Here is a 20,973-nt window from a genome sequence, read left to right as displayed (position 1 = left end):
ACCACTATACCTACATTATGTCCATAAAGAAAAGTGTTTGAATTCTTCAATGATGAGAATCAAGTTCTTAAGTTGATTTACCAATTGAAAATATATAAAATCTTATAATGATTTTGAACACTGATATTGTGTTTGGTGTAAATTATGATGTAGCTACGAGTTTATTCTTGGTAAGGTATGATTAGGTTAATGCAAGTTGTCACTTTTTTAATTATGAAGTTGATTTAGGATGTCGTCGTCAAATCTACGCCCCTAGATGTAAATTTGCTTGCAATTATATTAGCTAAAGTGTGCATTTAGTGTTATGTATACCTACATCTAAGAAGATTGATCTTAAATAGCATTGTTGGAAGCACATAATGCACATAGAGAAGAATGTTTGGTTTTTTTAATGATAGTCAAGATCTTAGGTTAATTGAACAATTGAAGCACATAAAAGCTTATAATGGTTTTGACAAATATATTATTTGATGAAAATTATGTTTGAGTTGTGACTTTATTTTCAATGATGTGTAGTTTTGTTGATGCAAAATGCAGCTTCATTAATTATTAAACTGATTTAAGATGGTGTATTCAAATACACAATGTCAAATGCATGATTCAAACACAAGATTATGTAAAGACCTCCAAATGCCAATTATATCTTAAAGTTCCAACTTTAAAAATCAAAAAACTGAAATTTGAAACTTAGAACCAATTTACATTTTATCTAAAAATAGAATTGCAAATACAATCCAATATAAGGAAAAGAAAAGTCTATAAAACTAGCTAATAATATTATGAAAGTTAAACTCAACATAATAAATTCATCAAATTCCAACGTAAAAAATCTTTAAATTGAATTTTAAAACTATCATTACTTATATTCATGCATAATCTTAGCTTGAGTAGAAAGCTCCCTTTCTTCATTTGCTTCTCCTCGATCTCACCTCTCATGAGCTTCACTCTATTTTTGCTTGATAACTCTTGCAATAGATAGAGACCCTTCCCATAGTTATCTAATCAAACAGTCACTCATAATCAGATATGACATTCCAAGAGGTACATTTGGAAAGAATGAAAAGGAGCTCTCATTACAAAAGTAAGGATAGACTGATATTTGGAGAGCTCTACCAATGAATAATGGTCCCTAAAGTAGGTACTTTATGGAACATGTGAGGACCCTTATAGACATTGGCTTCCCATTAGCATGGGACGCCATATTTTAGGGACAACTAACAATGTGTACTTTTCACAATTCATCAAAGTTGGCCTAGTGTTCCAAAGTCTACATTAGATAATATTCTCTAGCTTTAGGAGATCCATATGCGAGTGAAAAAGGTTGAAGATGCCATCAGATTGGTTGTTGGATCGCTTTTCATATGATGTTACAAGCAAGCAGAGGAGGCGATGATGAAGCTCATGCTCTTCCTGCCCAAAATGCCATTTAATTAAAACCCAAATCTAAGATTTGAATGCCTCTAATCACCCAAAGCACATGCAACGATACAGACATTGCAGTGTATAATGTCAGCCTGTCTAGGGTATGCCACCCACGCCACAACTTTTTGCAAGCACTAAAGCTGCTATATATCTACCCATCAAACTCTGCCTTACAACCCACTCACTCTTTTATCTGCCCCCCATTTGCATTGCTCTCTATAACGAAGCACGGATTGAGATAGGGGAAGATTCTGCTCAAGCATGGAGGATGGCCAAGAAATTCAACCAGTTGTTTGCGACAATGGATCCGGTGCCGTCAAGGTATACGCACAACTTGCTACATATTGTTGGAGCATTATCTACCCAAAGTATGTTATGAATTTCTTGTTGATTGATTGAGAGGGTGTCATATAGTTTTAGTTATGATCTATTAGAAAACTGTTTTCCTGTTTGTTTGGACCGTTGTTGGAGGTTCAGAGATTTTGTCGGCTAAAGTTTAAGGATTGGGGGAGTCCATTCTGTCAAATTCATTTGGAGCACAATTCGTGCTTTATTCTTTATGATGTTAAAGAGTCTTATATTTGGCAGGACTTAATTTCTGATGGGCTTATTTTGAACCATTCAACTTGACTAATACTCTAAGAATCCAAAACACTTCTATATTTAACAATGTGACTATTATCCATAATCTTATAGATGGTTCTTGGTGTGGTTGACCTGTTTGTTTCGACTCTGTTTTTGTTGGAGGTTCAGAGATTTTGTTGGTTAACAGTCAAGGATTGAGAGGTGTCCATTCTGTCAAATTTGTTCCCAACCTCATCTTTTATGATGGAGCCTTGCATTCAGCAAGACTTGATTCTGGAAAAGCTCATTTCTAACCATTTAATTGCACTAGTAGACCAAAGGTTCAGTAGACTTTTATGTTTAACAATGTAGCTGTTATCCATAGTCTTATAGATCGTCTTTCATGTGGTTGGCCTGTTTGTTTGGAATTTTGTGCTTAACAAGTTTTTGTCATCTTGATGACAAATCAGTGGGCCTAACTTGATATGTCGAATAGAAATTTATACAGAATCTAAATCAAAAGACTTGCATCAAAACGATTTGTAGCAGACTAATTTGAACAGCCTTCTTATTTCTATTTTTGTACTTAACAATTGTTTCATCATCTTGATAACAAATCAGTGGGTATATCAATTTATACAAAATATTTGTATAAAAACCAATTCTTTTTATATGGTCAACCTTCTTGCTTGGATTTTTGTACTTCCCAATGTGTTTGGTTATCTGATGTGGTCGATCTTCTTGTTTGAACTTTTCTGCTGAAGACTTAGTTTGGTTATCCATAACTTCCCATAGATTGCTTGATATTGTCTGACTGCTTTTTTGGACTTTTGTGCTTAACAATATGGTTGGTATTCCATAATCCCATAAGCTGTCTGATCTGATGATTTCTGATCAGACTTGCTTCTTTGGATTTTAGTACTTTTTATATTGTTTATCCATAATAACATAAACTCTTTAATCTGATAGCTGTTGCTAAAAACAAACTTTCATTCATTAGATTGTGACATAACCCAAATGTCAATTCAGTTCTTTCTCTTTGGCATCTGAGAATTGATGTTTATATGTTGAATCTCCCATTCTTCCAAATGGAATGGTAGTTAAGGGTAGTTAAGGAATGAAATGTACGAATGACTAAGTTGGGGAATTGCAGGCTGGACTGGCAGGAGATGATGCACCAAGAGCAGTGTTTCCGAGCATAGTGGGGAGGCCACGTCACACTGGAGTGATGGTGGGGATGGGGCAGAAGGACGCCTATGTTGGTGACGAGGCACAGTCCAAGCGAGGAATTCTGACGCTCAAGTACCCCATCGAGCATGGCGTGGTCTCCAATTGGGATGACATGGAGAAGATCTGGCACCACACTTTCTCCAACGAGCTCCGAATTTCTCCCGAGGAACACCCGATTCTCCTCACGGAGCCCCCGCTGAATCCCAAGGCCAACCGTGAGAAGATGATTGAGATCATGTTTGATGCATTCAATGTCCCTGCCACCTACATTGCCATTCAAGCAGTGCTCTCCCTTTACGCCAGTGGTAGAACAACAGGTAAACCTGTAGATCAAGTAGTCTAAGAGATCGAAAAATCTTAAATATTATATTATGTCTATGAATTTTAGTTGCGAAATTGTACTGTCATCCTATTTCCTTATAATGCCTATGAGATGAAATAGTCTAAAAGATCAAAAGTCGCATTTTTAACAGCATTTTAAAGTTGCTTTCAATGTTAAGACTTTCAAACTTTGAATCTTGATAAGAAAATAGTGCTACAATTGAAACCTTGCCTCCAAACTTACCAAATGATGTTCATAAGATCCAACCTAGGGCTCAAGCATTGTCTCGTACTTGCCTAATTCCGCTGATGAAATCATATAGTTCTAAGAGATTAAAAGTATTTTTAACAACACATATAACAAATTGATTCTAGATTAGAACTGTTAAATAGTTATTTTAAGTATTTTTTCCAGACTTAATTTGTTCTTTAGTGTGATGTTTAAAGAATGCCATCCACGAGATCACTCACAGAGGACTATTACCACTCTTAGATGCTGTCAATATATATTCCTTTGAACAATCTAAACAATCAAAAAAACATATATTTAATTTTTTCTAATATAACCGATTTTTGTTATCCTTGATCAAGAAACAAATAAACAGAAAAATCTATTTGATCTATCTGAATCTTTTTACTGATTTGGGAATGAAATATTGCAGGCATAGTGTTGGACTCAGGGGACGGAGTGTCACACGTGGTGCCCATCTACGAGGGGTACGCTCTCCCACATGCAATCTGCCGTCTTGATTTAGCCGGGCGAGACCTCACTGCTGCATTGGCCAAGATCCTCACAGAGCGCGGCTACTCCCTTACAACCACTGCAGAACGGGAAATTGTGCGCGACATGAAGGAGAAGCTCGGCTACGTTGCTCTCGACTACGAGCAGGAGTTCCAAATGGCCTCATCCACGCCATCATTGGAGAAAAGCTACGAGCTGCCTGACGGCCAGGTGATCTCCTCTTACTTCATTTTTAAATGTTTAACCCATTACACAATATATTAAGTCCAGAGAAGAGAACGTACGTTTGTTTTAAATGTTTAACATTTGTTCAAGGTTCTGTACATGGTTTCTTTCAGTAAAGTAAAGTGGGTTTATTCGTGGAGAAACTATCTATGTGGTACGAGTCGGAGTAGTACTGCGATGAGTTTCTTCAATGTTTGAGTTAGAGTAATGGGATGAGTTTCTTTTATAGTTAACTACACTCAGCTGACCTCTTGTAATAAGTGCTAAGTGTTTCATTCATATTTATTTAAGCTTGAGTCGTAGTAGTACTGGGATGGGTGTCCTACTCAGAAGTCAAACCTATGTGCAATGAATGCTAAGTGTTATATTCATAGTTATGTTCCGATGGGTGATCTACAAGTGCAACGAGTGCTAAGTGTTCCTTTCATACTTAAGTACATTCGAGCTGAAGTGATACTGAGATGGGTTTCCTCCATAGTTAAGTACACTCAGCTGGAGTAGTACTGGGATGAGTTTCCTCCGTAGTTAAGTATGCTCGAGTTAGAGTAGTAATGGGAAGGGTGACCTACTGAGAAGTTTCAGTGCTTCACCTGTGTGTAATGAGTGCTAAGTGTTCCATTCATAGTTAAGCAATTTCAAGTTGGAAGTAGTACTAGAATGAGTTTTCTCTATAGTTAAGTTCTTTCGAGTTGGAATATACTGAGATGAATGACTTACGGGAAAGTCCGAGTTCTTCCCCTCTATGCAATGACTAAGTGTTCCATTTAATTTCCTCAGAAACAGATTTGTATGAACTACTACTGATGAAACATTAATCCTAGATCAATGAATTCTGAAATCGATTAAAGACAACCCAACTGAATGTTGATCACAATTTTTAAGCCTAAAGATCAAATCTTGTGTGTGAAAAATTCAGGTGATAACGATCGGTGCTGAGAGATTCCGGTGTGCAGAGGTGCTGTTTCAGCCGGCGCTGATCGGAATGGAAGCGCCGGGAATCCACGAGACGGCGTACAACTCGATCATGAAGTGCGATGTGGATATAAGGAAGGATCTGTATGGGAATATTGTCATGAGTGGAGGCTCCACCATGTTCCCTGGCATTGCCGATCGTATGCAGAAGGAGGTCTCTGCTTTGGCTCCTGCTTCCATGAAGATCAAAGTCGTTGCTCCTCCCGAGAGGAAGTATTCCGTCTGGATTGGAGGATCTATTCTTGCTTCTCTCAGTACTTTCCAGCAGGTGGGTGGAATTCTTTCAACTGTTTTTCTTACTACCTTTTTTTTTATCTCTTTTGAGTCATTTCTTGTCTGGGTTTGATGGGGTGTTTTTACTATTGTTTGTACCTGCAGATGTGGATCAGCAAGGCGGAGTATGATGAGTCGGGGTCCGCCATTGTTCATCGCAAGTGCTTCTAGAGAGGATTGGTCTCTACGCTTTTGTGATTACTTGTGGAATGAGTGCGCCTGCAACACCATGTTGTTGTTGTTATTATTCATTTGTGATCATTGTTTTCTATACCATGTAATTATTTTTAAAATAAACTCATTGATGTTCTCTTTTGAAGTGTCTGCTATTAGACTGAAGTTCTTTGGATATGGTAATCACTTCTAAAATTCTTTGGTATTAAGATAAGAAAACAAGATTGTCCAGTTAAAATTTTAAAATAACAGCTGAAAAACAGCAGGAAAAAAATCTAATCACCAATAACAGCTGAGAAACAGCAGGAAATAAATGTAGCCACCACCAGCAGTACTAAGAAGGATATTGCTGGTATGATATGAGCAACATGTGAACCAACAGTAGAATGGTGAGATAGAATAAGTAGATTTTTACAATATTTGAAATAATTTCTGTGTTGCTCTTGGATTTGATTAGAGACTCTTTTTGTGCATTGATCATATTCTATGATCATTATCAGGAATCAGGATGATAACAAATATAAGAATAAATAAATTCAAAATATTGATGCAAAATTCCGTTCTTATGTTCTCTACCATCTTGATGATGGATCTCAAAATGTGATCCAAAAAATACTACAACAATCAAATTTGAAAGCAATTTACAAAGAATAAACAACTGTCAAACTAATCACCACTAAAGAAAAATGAAGATGTTATAGTACTGACTTTAACAACAGCAATTAGGATAACCATAAGAAGATCTTTTAATTCAACAACTGCACCACCAACCAAAAAAACCCAAAAAAAGTCTTTTTATGAGATACTCCACATATAGGAAACTGATTTCTTTTTAGCATTTATTAAATAAAGGTTGTCCTTGCCACAATAAAATAAAAGTTGTCATTATTTATTGAATAAGAAATAAACTAACAATTTTATCCATTTTGTTTTTCTGACATGGATAAGAACATTTTACTACTATAGAATTATACCTCTTAGCATAACAATAAGATTGAAGTTTGTGATCATGTCTCAAAATTGTTTAGTAAAATTCTTAGTTAAATGAACAACCACACCAATGATAATGTAGTTCACATACATTAGAATGATAATGTAGTGATAATTTCAGTGAAATTCTTAGTTAAATGAACAATAGCATCAATCTTCAATCATACACATGCACTACAAATGCACAACAATGATGATGTGAACTTTAGATTCTTATTAGCACTTCAAAAACAGATTCTTATTATAAATTTTTTTTATAGCAACAAGAATATTGTTGCTATAACATGAGTAACATTAGCTATAGGTTAACCAACATTAGAATGAGAAATGGAGTAAGTAGATTTCCACAATCTATGAGATAGTGCGTGAGCCTTTTTTGCATTTATAATTCATAACACGCTCTATGATATTATTGGGATGACAGAGAGTATAAGGGGAAAATTATACAAAATGTTGACGCAAATTTTTCTTCTTATGCTTTCAATCATTATGATTATGGATCATAGAGTGTGAATCAAAATGTTGATGCAAAATATACTTGCACAATCAATCTAGAAGCAACATAGAGAGAATAAATTGCCAAACTAATCACTATCATTTTTGGCATCATTTTATTGGATCACACTCCATGATCCTTCAATGGAATGATAGAGAGCATAAGGAGGAAAATTATGTGAAATGTTGATGCAATTTTTTGTCCTTATGATCTCAATCATCATTATGAAGTGTGATCTAAAGCATTGATGTAAAAATACTTGCACAATTAAATCCAGAAGCGACATAGAGGGAACAAACTACTACCAAACAAATCACTAGCACCAAAAATCAATATATTGGTGTCTTAACATTAGTAACAGTAGAACACATGATAGCCATCACATGAATAAATGAAATTTTCTAAATAAACAACTGCCTCCACCAACAAAAATAGTATTTTTCAAAGAATACTTCCAGATATATAAAATTTAAAAAAAGGTTTTATCACTCATTTTAAAAAAATTCAATAGCCTACAACATGATGGTAAATTGTGATCCTCTTGTCTGGGAGGTCTTGGGTTCAAGTCTGCTTGAACTTAACAAATAATAATAATTAATTTCAACAAATATAATAATTTATCTCAAAAAAAAGAGTTATTTAAATTTCAACAAATAATAATAATCTAAATTTAAATAATACTAATTAATCTCGACTTCGACCCATCAACAATAGTGGTGCCACTATTGACATACACCTCTTGGTGTAAGATTAGATTGAAGTTTGTGATCATTTATTTAAAATGTGTAGTGAAATTCTCAAAAAGAGAAAGGACACCAATCATCAATCACACACATGCACTATGCATGGACAACAATGATGATGTAAACTTTGGATTTCTTTTTAGTATTTAAATGCTTCTTAAATGTGAATACAAATTCTTTGATGTTTGATGTCACATGAATGTACACTAAATGTCTTTGAATGTCATTAAATAGTAATAAATAATGCAAAAATTGTTTTGTTAAAAGCAAAGAGTTTTATCACCCATTAGATAAGAGTTTTGGTTTGTAGAGGTTAAATAAAACCACTCATCTATATGCCATGTGGTATCTACATTACCTAAATGTGCTTGACTAGATTAGGTATATGTTAACCTAGAAAATTTGACAATCTCCAAAACAAAATGAGTCACCATGTTTGTTTGTAATTACAAGTAGGTTTTAATTGAAAGAAGTGAATTCAAGTGCAACAACATGTATTTTGTAACTTTTTCAACTACTAAATCAAAACAATTAACATTAAATAAATTATGGAAGATAATTTATTTATTTTTGTCATGTAAGAATAGTTAATGTTTTTAACTTGATTTAATCAATAACCAATTAAAATTGTTTTCTATCCTAATGGTAATTTATCATATTCATTTGGTGGAGTTACTCTAGTCATTGATTAAATAATAGTAACCACGTCACTATCGACAACTCTCAAATAACACAAAAAGGCATGATTGTAGATGGTTTTTCTAGGGCATGGATTTTATCCCTTCTTCTAAAGATGACAATAAATCTTCCACAAATTTATGCAAAGCCCTCTTGATTGTTGCTAATAGTTACACAAGTGATAGGTCATCACTTTTGTCTTCAAATTTCTCATCTAAAGTCTCTCCTAACTCGTCTAAATTGTAATTAGAGTTGGGTTATAAACCTATATACCCATATAAAGTTTTTCCTTTCAAGGCATGGTTAAGAGTTTAACATCAACAACATATTTGGTCACACTATGAACTAAGTAAATATTTTCAATATCTTGAAAGTGTTCAATTAGGATAGAGAATGTTTCACTAATTAAGTGGGGTATGATATAAATATAGCAACAACGTGTTGGCTTCACTTAATGAACCTGGGTTATAACATGTGTGTTCGAGGCATATTAAAGAATCCCCCTATTTTGAAAAAAAAGTATTGTCCTGTACTTCTTTTTTGTTAACCCTTCCTAATACACAATTTGAAATAAAAACATCTTATTGTTTGTCAAATATTGTATGTATCAATTATTTCTTTAGCATTTTTCATACCAGTTTATATTTCTATCTATATTGAAATTGTTGTTATCCACTCAAATAGTTTTAACATTATTTAAGCCTTTTAAATTAGAGAAAACTTTAAATTCCAAACATCTTGAGTCTATCATTGCCTTTGTCACCCATCATAGGTCATCACTAAGTATTGTATTTGATCAAGTATAGAGATATCTTTACAAAGGCTGGAGTTATAGAAGTTTTCTTATGAATTGCAACCCACAAGTGGTCAAAATTCATTACAATTTTTTTTTCCATTGGTTATCATGAGATTTATGTAATTTGATCCCAAAAGAGTATTACTTTCCTCATAAGCAAACCATAAAGAAAATTCTTAATAACTAATTTTACCTTGGTTCCAATAAATTTTTCTTTTTTGTAGGTACCAAAAGGAGGGGTCAAAAAACAACAAAGTCATCATTGTTTCGCAAGGTATCAAATATAGGGTTGCAATATAGAGAAAAGTCACTAGTGACTTTTAACTATATTGCCAAGTGGAAAAATGTTACTATTTCTCGAAGGTAGTTGTGATCACTTGCGAAAGGGAGAAAGCTTGTCGCCATTTTGTGAAAGTAAAAAGATGGACTTGGAATATGGTGAAGGGAAAATTAAAGTAAAATGAGCAATGATTCATTATGATGATAGAACCCAAATGTGGATATGCAAAGTGAATTAAATTTTGATAAGCTTAGAATTATAAACATGGTACATAGATTAAATGAACACAAATGCCCATTTGAATTTTGGGTTGGTGCACAAAGGTGGGGGACCAAAAAGATGTCAAAATGCCTTTTTGGTCCCCAAAAAGTGTGTGCATGCACTCTAAATTGGATTTTCCAATTGCAAACCAAGTCATAGAACATATTTATTATAGCATGCATACACTATATCCTTTATGCACTATAGCACACAAATGTCATAGCACATGCACACTATGCTTAATATAAAATCATGATTTGCCCCAAAATTATTTATTCATTGTTCATTTTCTTAGTTGTACAATAGCTTAAAGTAGATGTTTATCTACATTTGGGTTTGTGATTTTGGAAAACTGGTTTACTATCCTTTTGTAATGGCCAAAAGATAAGCATGGTGAGAAAGTAGTGCTCATGGATTTGTAAGAATTTGCCTAAGGGCAAAATTCACCCAAGAACTAAGAACTCAAACACAAGCACAAATGAAGACCAAAAATAGAGAGAGTATGATCAGAATAACAATGTATTCAATAACTTGATGCCAAGAGTACACTAGGAGTGCCTGAATATAAAGGCCTCAAGAGAGCTTCTAGAATGCATAGAAGTTAGCACCATGAAGTGTCATACAACCAAGCACATGTCCACCATATATGGATTATCCTCCATTAAGCACGGAAGTAAGTGTGGTGATGTGAGGATAAGTCTACAAGGGTGGGATACGCAAAATAGTGTTGTAGACACCATGTGCTCAAATAGAGTTACGTACTCCTGTGTTGTCAACATGACAACTCAAAGAGTGTACAAACTCCTAAGTGTCTCACAAATAATAAAATAATGCAAAATAATTAAATAATGCATTAACCTAAGTAAAACTTAAGTAAGTGTAATAAGTAAATACTTATTTACACCAACACCGCCCCTTAAGTGCAACTTAGGAGAATGCCCTTAAGCTTACAAACTAGGATGAAGATGCATAATGGGTCCCAGCTACTAGGCCATGTAAGCTACCCATGTACATAATGAAAATGCAATCTCCCATAAAGTGGGGAAAGAGGGAAAACCTCATGGGAAAAACCCTCCCCCAAAAAGAGAGATAAAGATGGATGCATCGATGGATGGAATAATCAAGACCCCCCCATTATGACATACATCCAGTTTATACAAAAGAGAATAAGAGAAGGAAGAGAGACAGAATAGGCTCCCCCCCAAAAGAATAGTGCCAACAAGTGAAAGCTGCTCAATGAAAAAGCTGGTCCATGAATGCAGAAAGGTGTTCCTCCCCTTAGGAAGAAACAATGCCCAAGGTACAGTCCTGAAGATGTATGGTGGCCCGAAAACCTGCTCAAGTATCCCTGTGTTGATGCTAAAGTTCACCCCTTCCAACTGTGCTGAAAAGAATGAATGCAAATCTAGCAAGGATGTCTGGTGAACCTATTCCACTGAACCATCTGTCTCCTCAACTGACAAAGAGACCTCCACTAATTGTTGTTCATAAGGATCCACAATCACGCCAACCTGTGAAGATTGATCATGTAGAGAATGGACATGAGGGTCAGAGTGAGCCCTCACAACAACTATAGAAGAATCATCATCAATGAGAAGAGGTAAGTCCTCAAGTCTGTCTCCCAAGTCAAGTGAAGTTGGAGCTGGAAGATGAGATGTACCATGTTGTGTTGGACCTTTCACTGTGGCAATATAAGCACATGGACTGGACTGATGTGACCTCTCACTACAACTGTCAACAGAAGCCCACATGTTTGAACCTGTTGAAGCACTATCACTAGTGTCACTATCAATTTCCACTGTGTATGATGTGCGGAGAGGAGTAGAGGATAAGCTTGGTGAACTTTCCTCAAAGTGAACATCCTTCTCCACAAAAATTTCATGTGTCTCTGGATCCATGAGTCTGTAAGCCTTCACATTGTCTTCATAACCAATAAAGGTACAAGGCCTAGATGTCGGTGCCTTGCAACTCTTGGAAGAAAGGTTAGCCCATGTTGGACAACCAAAGACTCTAAGGTGACTCACAACTGGTTTTCTGCTGCACCATGCCTCAAAAGGAGTCTTCCCATCTAAGGCGAGATGAGGAGACTTGTTAAGTATGTGAGTAGCACTGCTAATGGCTTCAACTTCAAGTGTAGGATCGAGAGACTTGGCTTTTATCATGCAACTTGCCATGGTCTTGAGAGTCCTAATCCTCATAGCTGCAACATTTGTCTCGTGCAGACTGAATGCTGGTGAGTTCTGAAGATCAATCCCCTTAATTTTGCAAAAGTTCTTAAGTCTTCTGTCAACATATCTATTCTCATTGTCCACTCTTAATACTTTGATAGCTTTCCTTGACTTGTGTTCAACATGAGCCTTGAAGTCTTGAAGCTTATGAACTACTTCATTCTTATGATGAAGGAAGAAGACCCAAATGAATCTCGAAAAGTCATCAACAAATATGAGTATGTAGTGGCCTTGGCTGATTGAAGTCACTGCAAAGGGTCCTGCTAATACCATGTGAACTAGCTAAAGAACAACTAGAGCTCGAGAAGACTTCCCTTTGTCATACTTCTCCTTGAGATGCATATCCACTAAACAAGATGAACACTCTCCCTTAGAAAAGTTGATATTGGGTAGACCTTTGACCATGTTTTTTGAGCAAAGTTGTTGAAGAGAGCAGAAGTCAAGGTGACCAAACCGCTCATGCCATAAGTTGATGTTTGAAGTAGAGTGTGTTATCAAGGCTTGAGAAGGACTCTTAGGCACAAAGTGGGAGAAGGAGTATAACCTCTTGTCATCATTGACTTTCCCAACTGCTACCAATGAATCATCTTTGAGACTTCGCACCATCACTGAATCGGGAAGGAACTCAACCTTATGACCATCTCCTAGGTGAGTGATTTGGTAAACTAATAGTAGATTGGAGCTTAGATTTGGAACATAGAGAACATCTTTGAATTCCCCATCTTCCATTTCTACATGTCCTTTCCCTTCAACTTCCATCTTGGCATCATCTCCCATGAAGATGTGTGGTACCTTTGACTACTGCAATGAAGAAAAGTCTTGTTTTGAAGAACCCATGTGGTAGGAGGCACCTGAGTCAAGTATCCATTCTGAAGAACTTGTGTTGGCCATAAGTGCTTGACCTTTACCCTTTGAAGAGGTAGGAGTAGAATCCTTGGAAGTACTTTGCACTTGAATCTTATTCTTCTTGAGTAGATTTTCTAACTCGTTGATTCGTTTTGTCTTGCAATGATGCTTGTCATGATTTGGCTTTTTACAGTATGCACAAAAGAGTTTTTCCTTCTTTTCATTACTTCCTTTCTTGTTTGAAGAAGAACCGCCTTGTTGAGAGGAATCATGTTGTGTCTCAGATTGTGTTTTCTGCTTCCACTGTTTCTTCTTGTTGTTGCTTTTTCCCCCTTGACTAGATTTGTGATCATCACTAGCCACTAAGGCTTTGGTCTTAGATGACTTGAGAAGTCCAAAATCCACCAAGTGAGATTGTTCAACAATCAACATGTTTGCAAATCCATCAAAGGAAGGCTTCTGGTAAGCAGATCCCATGGTTAACTTGTGAGTATTAAAACTCGAAACAAAGTTGGCATACTCAGAAGGTAGCTTCTTCAGGATGTGATGAATTAACCTATCATCCTTAATGGGATTTCCACAATCTTTAAGAAGTGCCCTATACTTATTGACTTTAATGATATAATCTTGAATTGTGTCATAATTTTTAGGATCTAAGAGAAGTAGATCATCCTCAATCTGAAGTCCCTTTTCTTCATCCACTTTACCATACAACTATTCAAGTTTATCCCAAGCTTCCTGAGATTCTGAACAATTTTTAATGTGAAAGAGAAGATCCCCATGTACACAACTCCTAATTACACCTAAAGCTTGTCAGTCTAGATTTGTCCAATCAATGAGTTCTTTAGCATCAGTAGGTTTGGTAATTATACCATCAACATACAGACTATATCCTTTTTCCATTAATCTACTCCATGCAATATCTTTCCATGTAGAATAGTTGTGTGAAGTCAAAGGAGGACATTTAAAACCCATGATGCAGAAATGAAAGAGCACAAGAGAGACACACAAGAAACACAGTACACACCCCCCCCCCCCTTTCACTCAAACAAAAGACCCCCCCAAAAGAGATGCTATGGCACTTTATAAGTAGTGCGTTTACAATGAGCCACTTGTCAAAATGAACAAAGTGGACTTTTTGATTTTGCTTTTACAATAGCCTTATGAGGCTTAAATCTATCACTTAAGCACTATAGCTTAGTTTTACAACAATTCTGAAAAAGAATGAAAGCTTTACAATGCCAAAGAAGGCCTAATTTTGAAAGTGAGAAATTGGTCCACACAACTCTAGAATCTCACTTTAGATCTGGAAAGTAGACATAAAAACACACACTTTCAAAAAAAATGGAACCTGAAAAAGTGACCAGATGTGCTCGTACGGAGCTTCTGAAGTTGTAAAAGGCAGGATTATGCAGGTACAGTCACCAAAAAATGAAAATTTTGTAAAATATGTGCACCAAAAATAGAAAACAACACTACCATTGGAAAATTCAAGAAATTCTACCTAATTTCAAAAAAAAGTGCACCTGAATCGGAGTTCGAATGTCCAAGTTAGGAGCTCGCAAAGTCAAGCTGCCAAACTGAAAAGCAAACTAGAGAGGGGTCTGGAGGAGAAACTGTGAGTCTAAATTTGACAGTCAAATGGTCGTCAATGTAGTTCTAAAATGCCTTGAAATGACGTTCAGACGGGTGTCAAATTTAACCTCCCCAAATGATGACATTAGTAAAAAGAAAGGCGCCTAGTGACGTGGCAGGATGACGTTTCTACTGACTGGGACTTTCATACAGTACAGACTGACACTGTCAATATCCGTACGCTGACGTGGAAAAGGAGCAGCCCTGTTTCCATGGGATGATATGGCACTACCAGGTTGGTCTGCGTGTTAGACAGGTGGATAATGTGGCCTCTGCCACATGTCTACCTGATGCAGGAAACAACTGGCCCTGTCGGAGTTTGCAGGGTTGCCAGTGACGTGGGCGAGAATTTTAAAATCCCGTGCTGGAGAAACCAGAAATCGTCAGAGTTTTTCAGTCTCATGCTCAAAAATGGAGGATTTGCCAGAGTTAGGTGAGCAGCGGTTGCCGGAGGACGACGCAGGGCATTGGAGATTTGATTGCCGCATCGGAAAATGTAGACAAGGGTCGGACTGGGCGCTACGCGAGGGTTTTTGAGTCTGCGCGAGTCATCAGGAAGTCACAAAGGTAGCGCCAAACACTGCAAAGAGTCACCACAGATTGTTTCAAATGCTGTCGCCGGTTGGGAAAGATAAAGATCCCACATTGAATGTGTTATGCACTCTGCGCTTTATATATGAAATGGGCCGCGGGATTATAAAGCAGAATGCTAGCCGCGGGTATGTTGATGAAATTTTCGTGTGACAATCTGTTAACAACTGTGGATTTACAATGTCTTCACAGATTTGATATGTGGTTTGCCAAATTTAGTAGGTGCCCACCAAATAAAATATACCCTGAAGAAGGGAATATTCCACACGCAAACTCGGGAGCTGACAGCCCAATACCTGCTAAAATTTTCTCTGCAACCAGCCCGTAGGGCTAAAAAAAATTTGAAAAAAAAAATGGCAATAATTTCCAAAAATTATTTGCAGAAATGAAATATATTCAGATCTAAAAATTAATTAAATAGATCCCAAAATGACCATACCCATACTGCAAATCGAGGCTTCTAGGTTTCGATTTGCAAAAAAAATTTGCCTCACGGTCAACTATAGACTAAGGTAGGCGTGCTTATAGTCAATTTTCACCAGTTCAATGTTTCGGACACAATGGAGAGATCAGATCTGGTGTTGGACGCTCTCAATTTTTGCAGCACTCTGGATTCAGGCTGAGGTGATGAAGCAAGCAAGAGGTCTCGAACGGCTTGCGATGAGAAAGTCTCCAAGCTCTAATACCATGTAAGAATTTTCCTAAGGGAAAAATTCACCCAAGAACTAAGAACTCAAACACAAGCACAAATGAAGAGCAAAAATGGAGAGAGTATGATCAGAATAACAATGTATTTAATAACTTGATGCCAAGAGTACACTAGGAGTGCCTGAATATAAAGGCCTCAAGAGAGCTTCTAGAATGCATAGAAGTTAGCACCATGAAGTGTCATACAACCAAGCACATGTCCACCAGATATGGATTATCCTCCATTAAGCACGGAAGTAAGTGAGGTGATGTGAGGATAAGTCTACAAGGGTGGGACACGCAAAATAGTGTTGTAGACACCATGTGCTCAAATAGAGTTGCATACTCCTGTGTTGTCAATATTACAACTCAAAGGGTGTACAAACTCCTAAGTGTCTCACAAATAATAAAATAATGCAAAATAATTAAATAATGCATTAACCTAAGTAAAACTTAAGTAAGTGTAATAAGTAAATACTTATTTACACCAACATGATCTATAGGAGATGGAAGTGGCATTTCAGCTACCTTCAAGACAACTAATTGGCATGTGACCACCTATGCCACCAATTGAATCCTTGTGTTTAGTAGGGTAAGAGATTGAGTTTTTTGATTCAATGTTGCTTCATCTACATCAAAAGGAACTAGTTGAAAACTTACAACTTCTCTTCATTCACATTGCAAAGTGAAATCATGTCAAGAAAAATTTTAGTCTTCACATTATTGCTAGGATCAACAATTGATTTGTATTCACCAGTTTACTAGGGCTTGTTAAAATACCTAAGACCTAAGATTACTGAGTGGGTGGTGGGAGGGAGGGGGGAGGGGCTGAATCAGCATCTATAAGATTAAAACAATTCACCAAATTATCAAATAAAATTCAACCAAAATAGATATGAACTATTGAACCATTCACCACATCCATGAAATGTAAAATTGTAAAAATATAAGTAAGATAAAATATAAAACATCCACAGAAGTAGCATAAAGACACCAATATTTTTTACATGTGACAACCCTTGGCTAGAGGGAAAAACGATGGAGAGAATCAATACCCATAAGTATATGCACTCTTTTGAAATGTGCCAATATAAAGGCTTAGCCATGTTAGGAGCTTACAATAAGGCCCTTTTAGGAGTCACCTAGTTAAGGGATTTACCTCTATCCTTTTTAGAAGATTGATTCTATTAGGAGTAACCTCGTTGAAGGATTTCCAACTCAACATAATGAGCCACTTGGTTAAGGGAATTAATGTCCAGGCCTTTTAGGATCTTTCTTATCATGTTACGAGTGACCCAATTAAGAAATTTATACTTGAGAACTTGTTAAGATTCAACAAGAGAAGTGATATTGGTATAACACTTCTCAATTTCTTGTCCAGACCCAATTTATCTTACCAGATCTATTTCTAATTGTGATAATTAAACTACTAGATTGATTGCACACACCATCAATGATAATCACACTTGCATCTACAATACTTTATTATATAAATACAATCTTCAATCTTTAGGGTGGTCATTACCTCAACCAAAATGTTTTACACTTGAATTTCACCTTAGGCCTGCCAAATTATATTAGCAAACCCTAATATATCCTTTACTAGGTCCACACAATTACTAATTTGAATCGTATATTGATTCAATAAAGAACATATGGTCTTTTGCATTTTTTCCAATGAATATGTACGACTTCAAGAAATTTGATCATAACAACCAATGTATGATAAATTCATCATAACCCATTTATGTGACATCATCAATTTACTTTATATCATGAAATATCTACCAGAGTTGGCCTAAACACTATTGATTAAGGATCAAACTTATATTGTTCTAAACATTCTTGCACTTTCTCCTGAACAAACTTCAATTAATCCAAAGCATTCCTTCCTATAAAATAAATCATGCACAAATATAACATAAATCTCATAATTGAGTATAGATCATAAATCATGAATTACAACATTTGAATCATTACATATTTGACAGACCAATTAAATAAATCATTGTCTATCACTAACTATTTAACCTGGTTGTATTGTCATACTTCAATCTATCAACTTGTGTGCAATACATAAAATTATGCATACATCATCTTGAGATATATTTGAGTCTCCCATACTAACTATGTGCTCCATTTCAACATACATATCAATCACGCACTAGATTTCTACTCTGCAGATACTAGAACAATGCTCCCAATAGACTATAATCAAACAATATTCAAGTTGACATAAATGAGAACACAATAACTAATCAATTGACCATCAAACATGCATTGGAATATCTCTTCAACACAATTTACATCAATTATGCTAACAATATCCCCCTTTGACATTGATGGCAACACCAAGTAGTGATAGCAACACTAAAACATTACTTGGAAACATCAACTATCATGCACTATTGGGTTTCTCCCATTGAATTGATTTGTCATCTCCTTTAGTTATTATACTTGTGATTCTCTATTAGAAGCATGAATTCTAATGATATTCCTATGGGGGAGTATTGTAGAAACATGATTAGATCATTATCATGATGATATGTTACATTCATGACTATGTTTGTCATTGATGTCAACATAGTAATTTTTTGTGGTATCTGACAGAAGAATAGCGGTAAAGAACAAGTTGGTACAGACAGATTGTTGAGTACTTTCAGTACAAGGTTAAATAGAGATTATTCTATGTGTTTAGTATACGCAACTAACCTCGGAAGCATAAGATATTAAGTCTGGAAGAAGTTATGCAAGTTTTGGTGAATATTGTTCTAAGATAGAGTTTATAGAGGCATGTTCTGGTAAACTTGTTATATCTCTTAGCAGATTTTTTATTCTGTGAAGCTGAAGTTAATCATGTAAAGAAGACATATTGTGATGACATGGCTAAGCTCATTCATCATAATGTTACGTGTACGAAAAGTTATTCAAGTTGCAAGGAAAAAGATTGATGTTATCGCTAAGTGTAACGTGTTCTTAATGTGGTCCTATAATAATTAATTGAGAATGTGTAACAACTGACTAAGGGAATTGTTTTATGGATTTAGTATAAGGAAGGACATTTTCTTTTATCATGTATGGATGAATGTGAATGATTGGAAGTGACACAAAGAGCAGAATGTGAAGATAAGAAGAGCAGAGTGGAAGTGAAGGAAACTTCATTGCCAAGGTTTTATTGTGTGATCTGAAGTTTGATATTTGGATCCAAGGTTCATGACCTAGTCTACAAGGTTTGATAGTGATTGGTCTAGTTGACAGGATAGGTCTGGTTGACAAGACAGAGGAAAGAAGTTAAAGTACAGTAGACACAATTTTTCTACAAGGAATAGTTGAGAGATCAGTTGGACAGTGAGTTCAGTGGTCTTGCCCCAGAAGCTATTTGGATAGTGGTTCCTTCTATCTTCTACAACTCCTAATAGGGTTAGAATCTTCTAACAAGGATTCAAAGTCTCCTAACAGAGGCTCAAATGTAGTAAATGTTGTAATAGACTCTTGATAAAATCATCAAAGAGAATCATTGTTGAAAGTGATTTGGAAACTTACACCAAGGAAGAGAGAGATCTTTTCATGTGCAACATGAGAGCTAGAGAAGCACTATTGTCTGCACCTCCTAAAATTGAATACAACTAGGTAAAATCACTTAATACTTCTCAATTGATTTGGAAAGCTTTGGAAAATAGTTTTGAAGGTGATGAACATTCTAAGAAATTGAGGCTACAAAATTGGATTTGTGCATTTCAAGATGCTAAAATGATGGAAGATGAATCTATAAGAACATATGTAGGCAAAATATCATAAATTATTGCACGTATCAGATCTCAAGGAGGAACCAAAGAAGATGATGAGGTTATATGGAAGATATTGAAGAGCTTAACACCACCATTAAAGTCAGCAGTTCAAATGATACAATTGTTGATATCTTGTACCAAATATTTTACAAAGGAGACATTGCTTGGGAGACTTGAAGTAGTTGAGAATGAGCTTAGGCAGTCTAAAGAATTGACCAAAATAGAAACACCTTTCAATGCCTTGAATATTCAACCTAGTTTATCAAGGAGCACAAGTTCTAGAGGAGACTTTTCTAGCAATAGCAGATATAATGAGTACTAAAAGATTGAAGGAGTAGCCCTTCTAGTAAGAAGAGAAAAGGATGGGTAAGAAAATCTTTAAATGTTGGACTTGCAATGAATTTGGTCATTATGCATCTAAGTTTCCTAACAGAGAGAAAAAGTATAAAGGAAATTTCAAACCAAAAAGAGATAGAGAGGATATGTATGCAAATGAAGAAGATGAATCTGATGAACAAGCAGTAAGTGCTAGTGACAATGGAATAGGATTTGTAGCAATTAAAGAAGAAAGTCCAGAGAAAATAGCTTTGGTATAACAGGTTGAAAAGAAATCTAATTGGATAATTCACAGTGGTTGTTCACATCATATAACTAGTGATATGAACAAGTTTGTTGACTTCAAAAGTCATGATGGAGGCATTGTCAGAGTTGGAAATAATACAACATGTCATGTTAAAGGTATTGGATCTATAATTCTTGATGGTAAAAATAACACTGAGGATGTATATTTTGTTGATGGTTTGAAGCACAATCTTTTGAGTATTGGACAACTAGTGGATAAAGGTTATCAATTGTAGTTCATAGAAAAGACATGCATGATCAAAGACAAAGATGGAAAGATAATTGGAACAGGAACCATATCTAGAGGTAATGTATTTCAGTTGAACCCTACTGAAATGAAATGTTTTGTTGCAAAGGTAGAGGACAGTTGGTTATGACATAAGATATTTTGTCATATAAACTTTGACAAC

General features: G+C 35.7%; 1 protein-coding gene across 1 annotated transcript; it reads left to right on the top strand.

The window, feature by feature from the left end:
* The first annotated feature begins 1,432 nt into the window (after positions 1–1,432).
* LOC149532280 (actin-7-like) lies at positions 1,433–6,068 on the top strand. Its single transcript, XM_089803582.1, has 5 exons — positions 1,433–1,743; positions 3,140–3,533; positions 4,200–4,489; positions 5,421–5,744; positions 5,855–6,068. Exons 1-5 carry the CDS (start codon positions 1,684–1,686, stop codon positions 5,918–5,920), a joined length of 1,134 nt encoding a protein of 377 aa, XP_089659708.1. The 5' UTR covers positions 1,433–1,683; the 3' UTR covers positions 5,921–6,068.
* The last annotated feature ends 14,905 nt before the right edge of the window (positions 6,069–20,973 follow it).

This window comes from Cupressus sempervirens, chromosome 10, assembly GCF_028749045.1.
Source record: "Cupressus sempervirens isolate cs-2001-9-10 chromosome 10, ASM2874904v1, whole genome shotgun sequence".
In the NCBI taxonomy this organism is placed as follows: Eukaryota; Viridiplantae; Streptophyta; class Pinopsida; order Cupressales; family Cupressaceae; genus Cupressus; species Cupressus sempervirens.
The sequence above is the reverse complement of the archived record's forward strand: the minus strand, read 5'-3'. Positions and strand labels throughout refer to the sequence as shown.

What these genes read in the sequence shown, in the direction of transcription:
- LOC149532280 (XM_089803582.1), top strand. Translation starts at nt 1,684, where the DNA reads ATGGAGGATGGCCAAGAAATTCAACCAGTTGTTTGCGACAATGGATCC. An exon ending in ATGGATCCGGTGCCGTCAAG is followed by an intron (nt 1,744 to 3,139) that starts GTATACGCACAA and finishes GGGGAATTGCAG; the next exon opens with GCTGGACTGGCAGGAGATGA. An exon ending in CGCCAGTGGTAGAACAACAG is followed by an intron (nt 3,534 to 4,199) that starts GTAAACCTGTAG and finishes GAAATATTGCAG; the next exon opens with GCATAGTGTTGGACTCAGGG.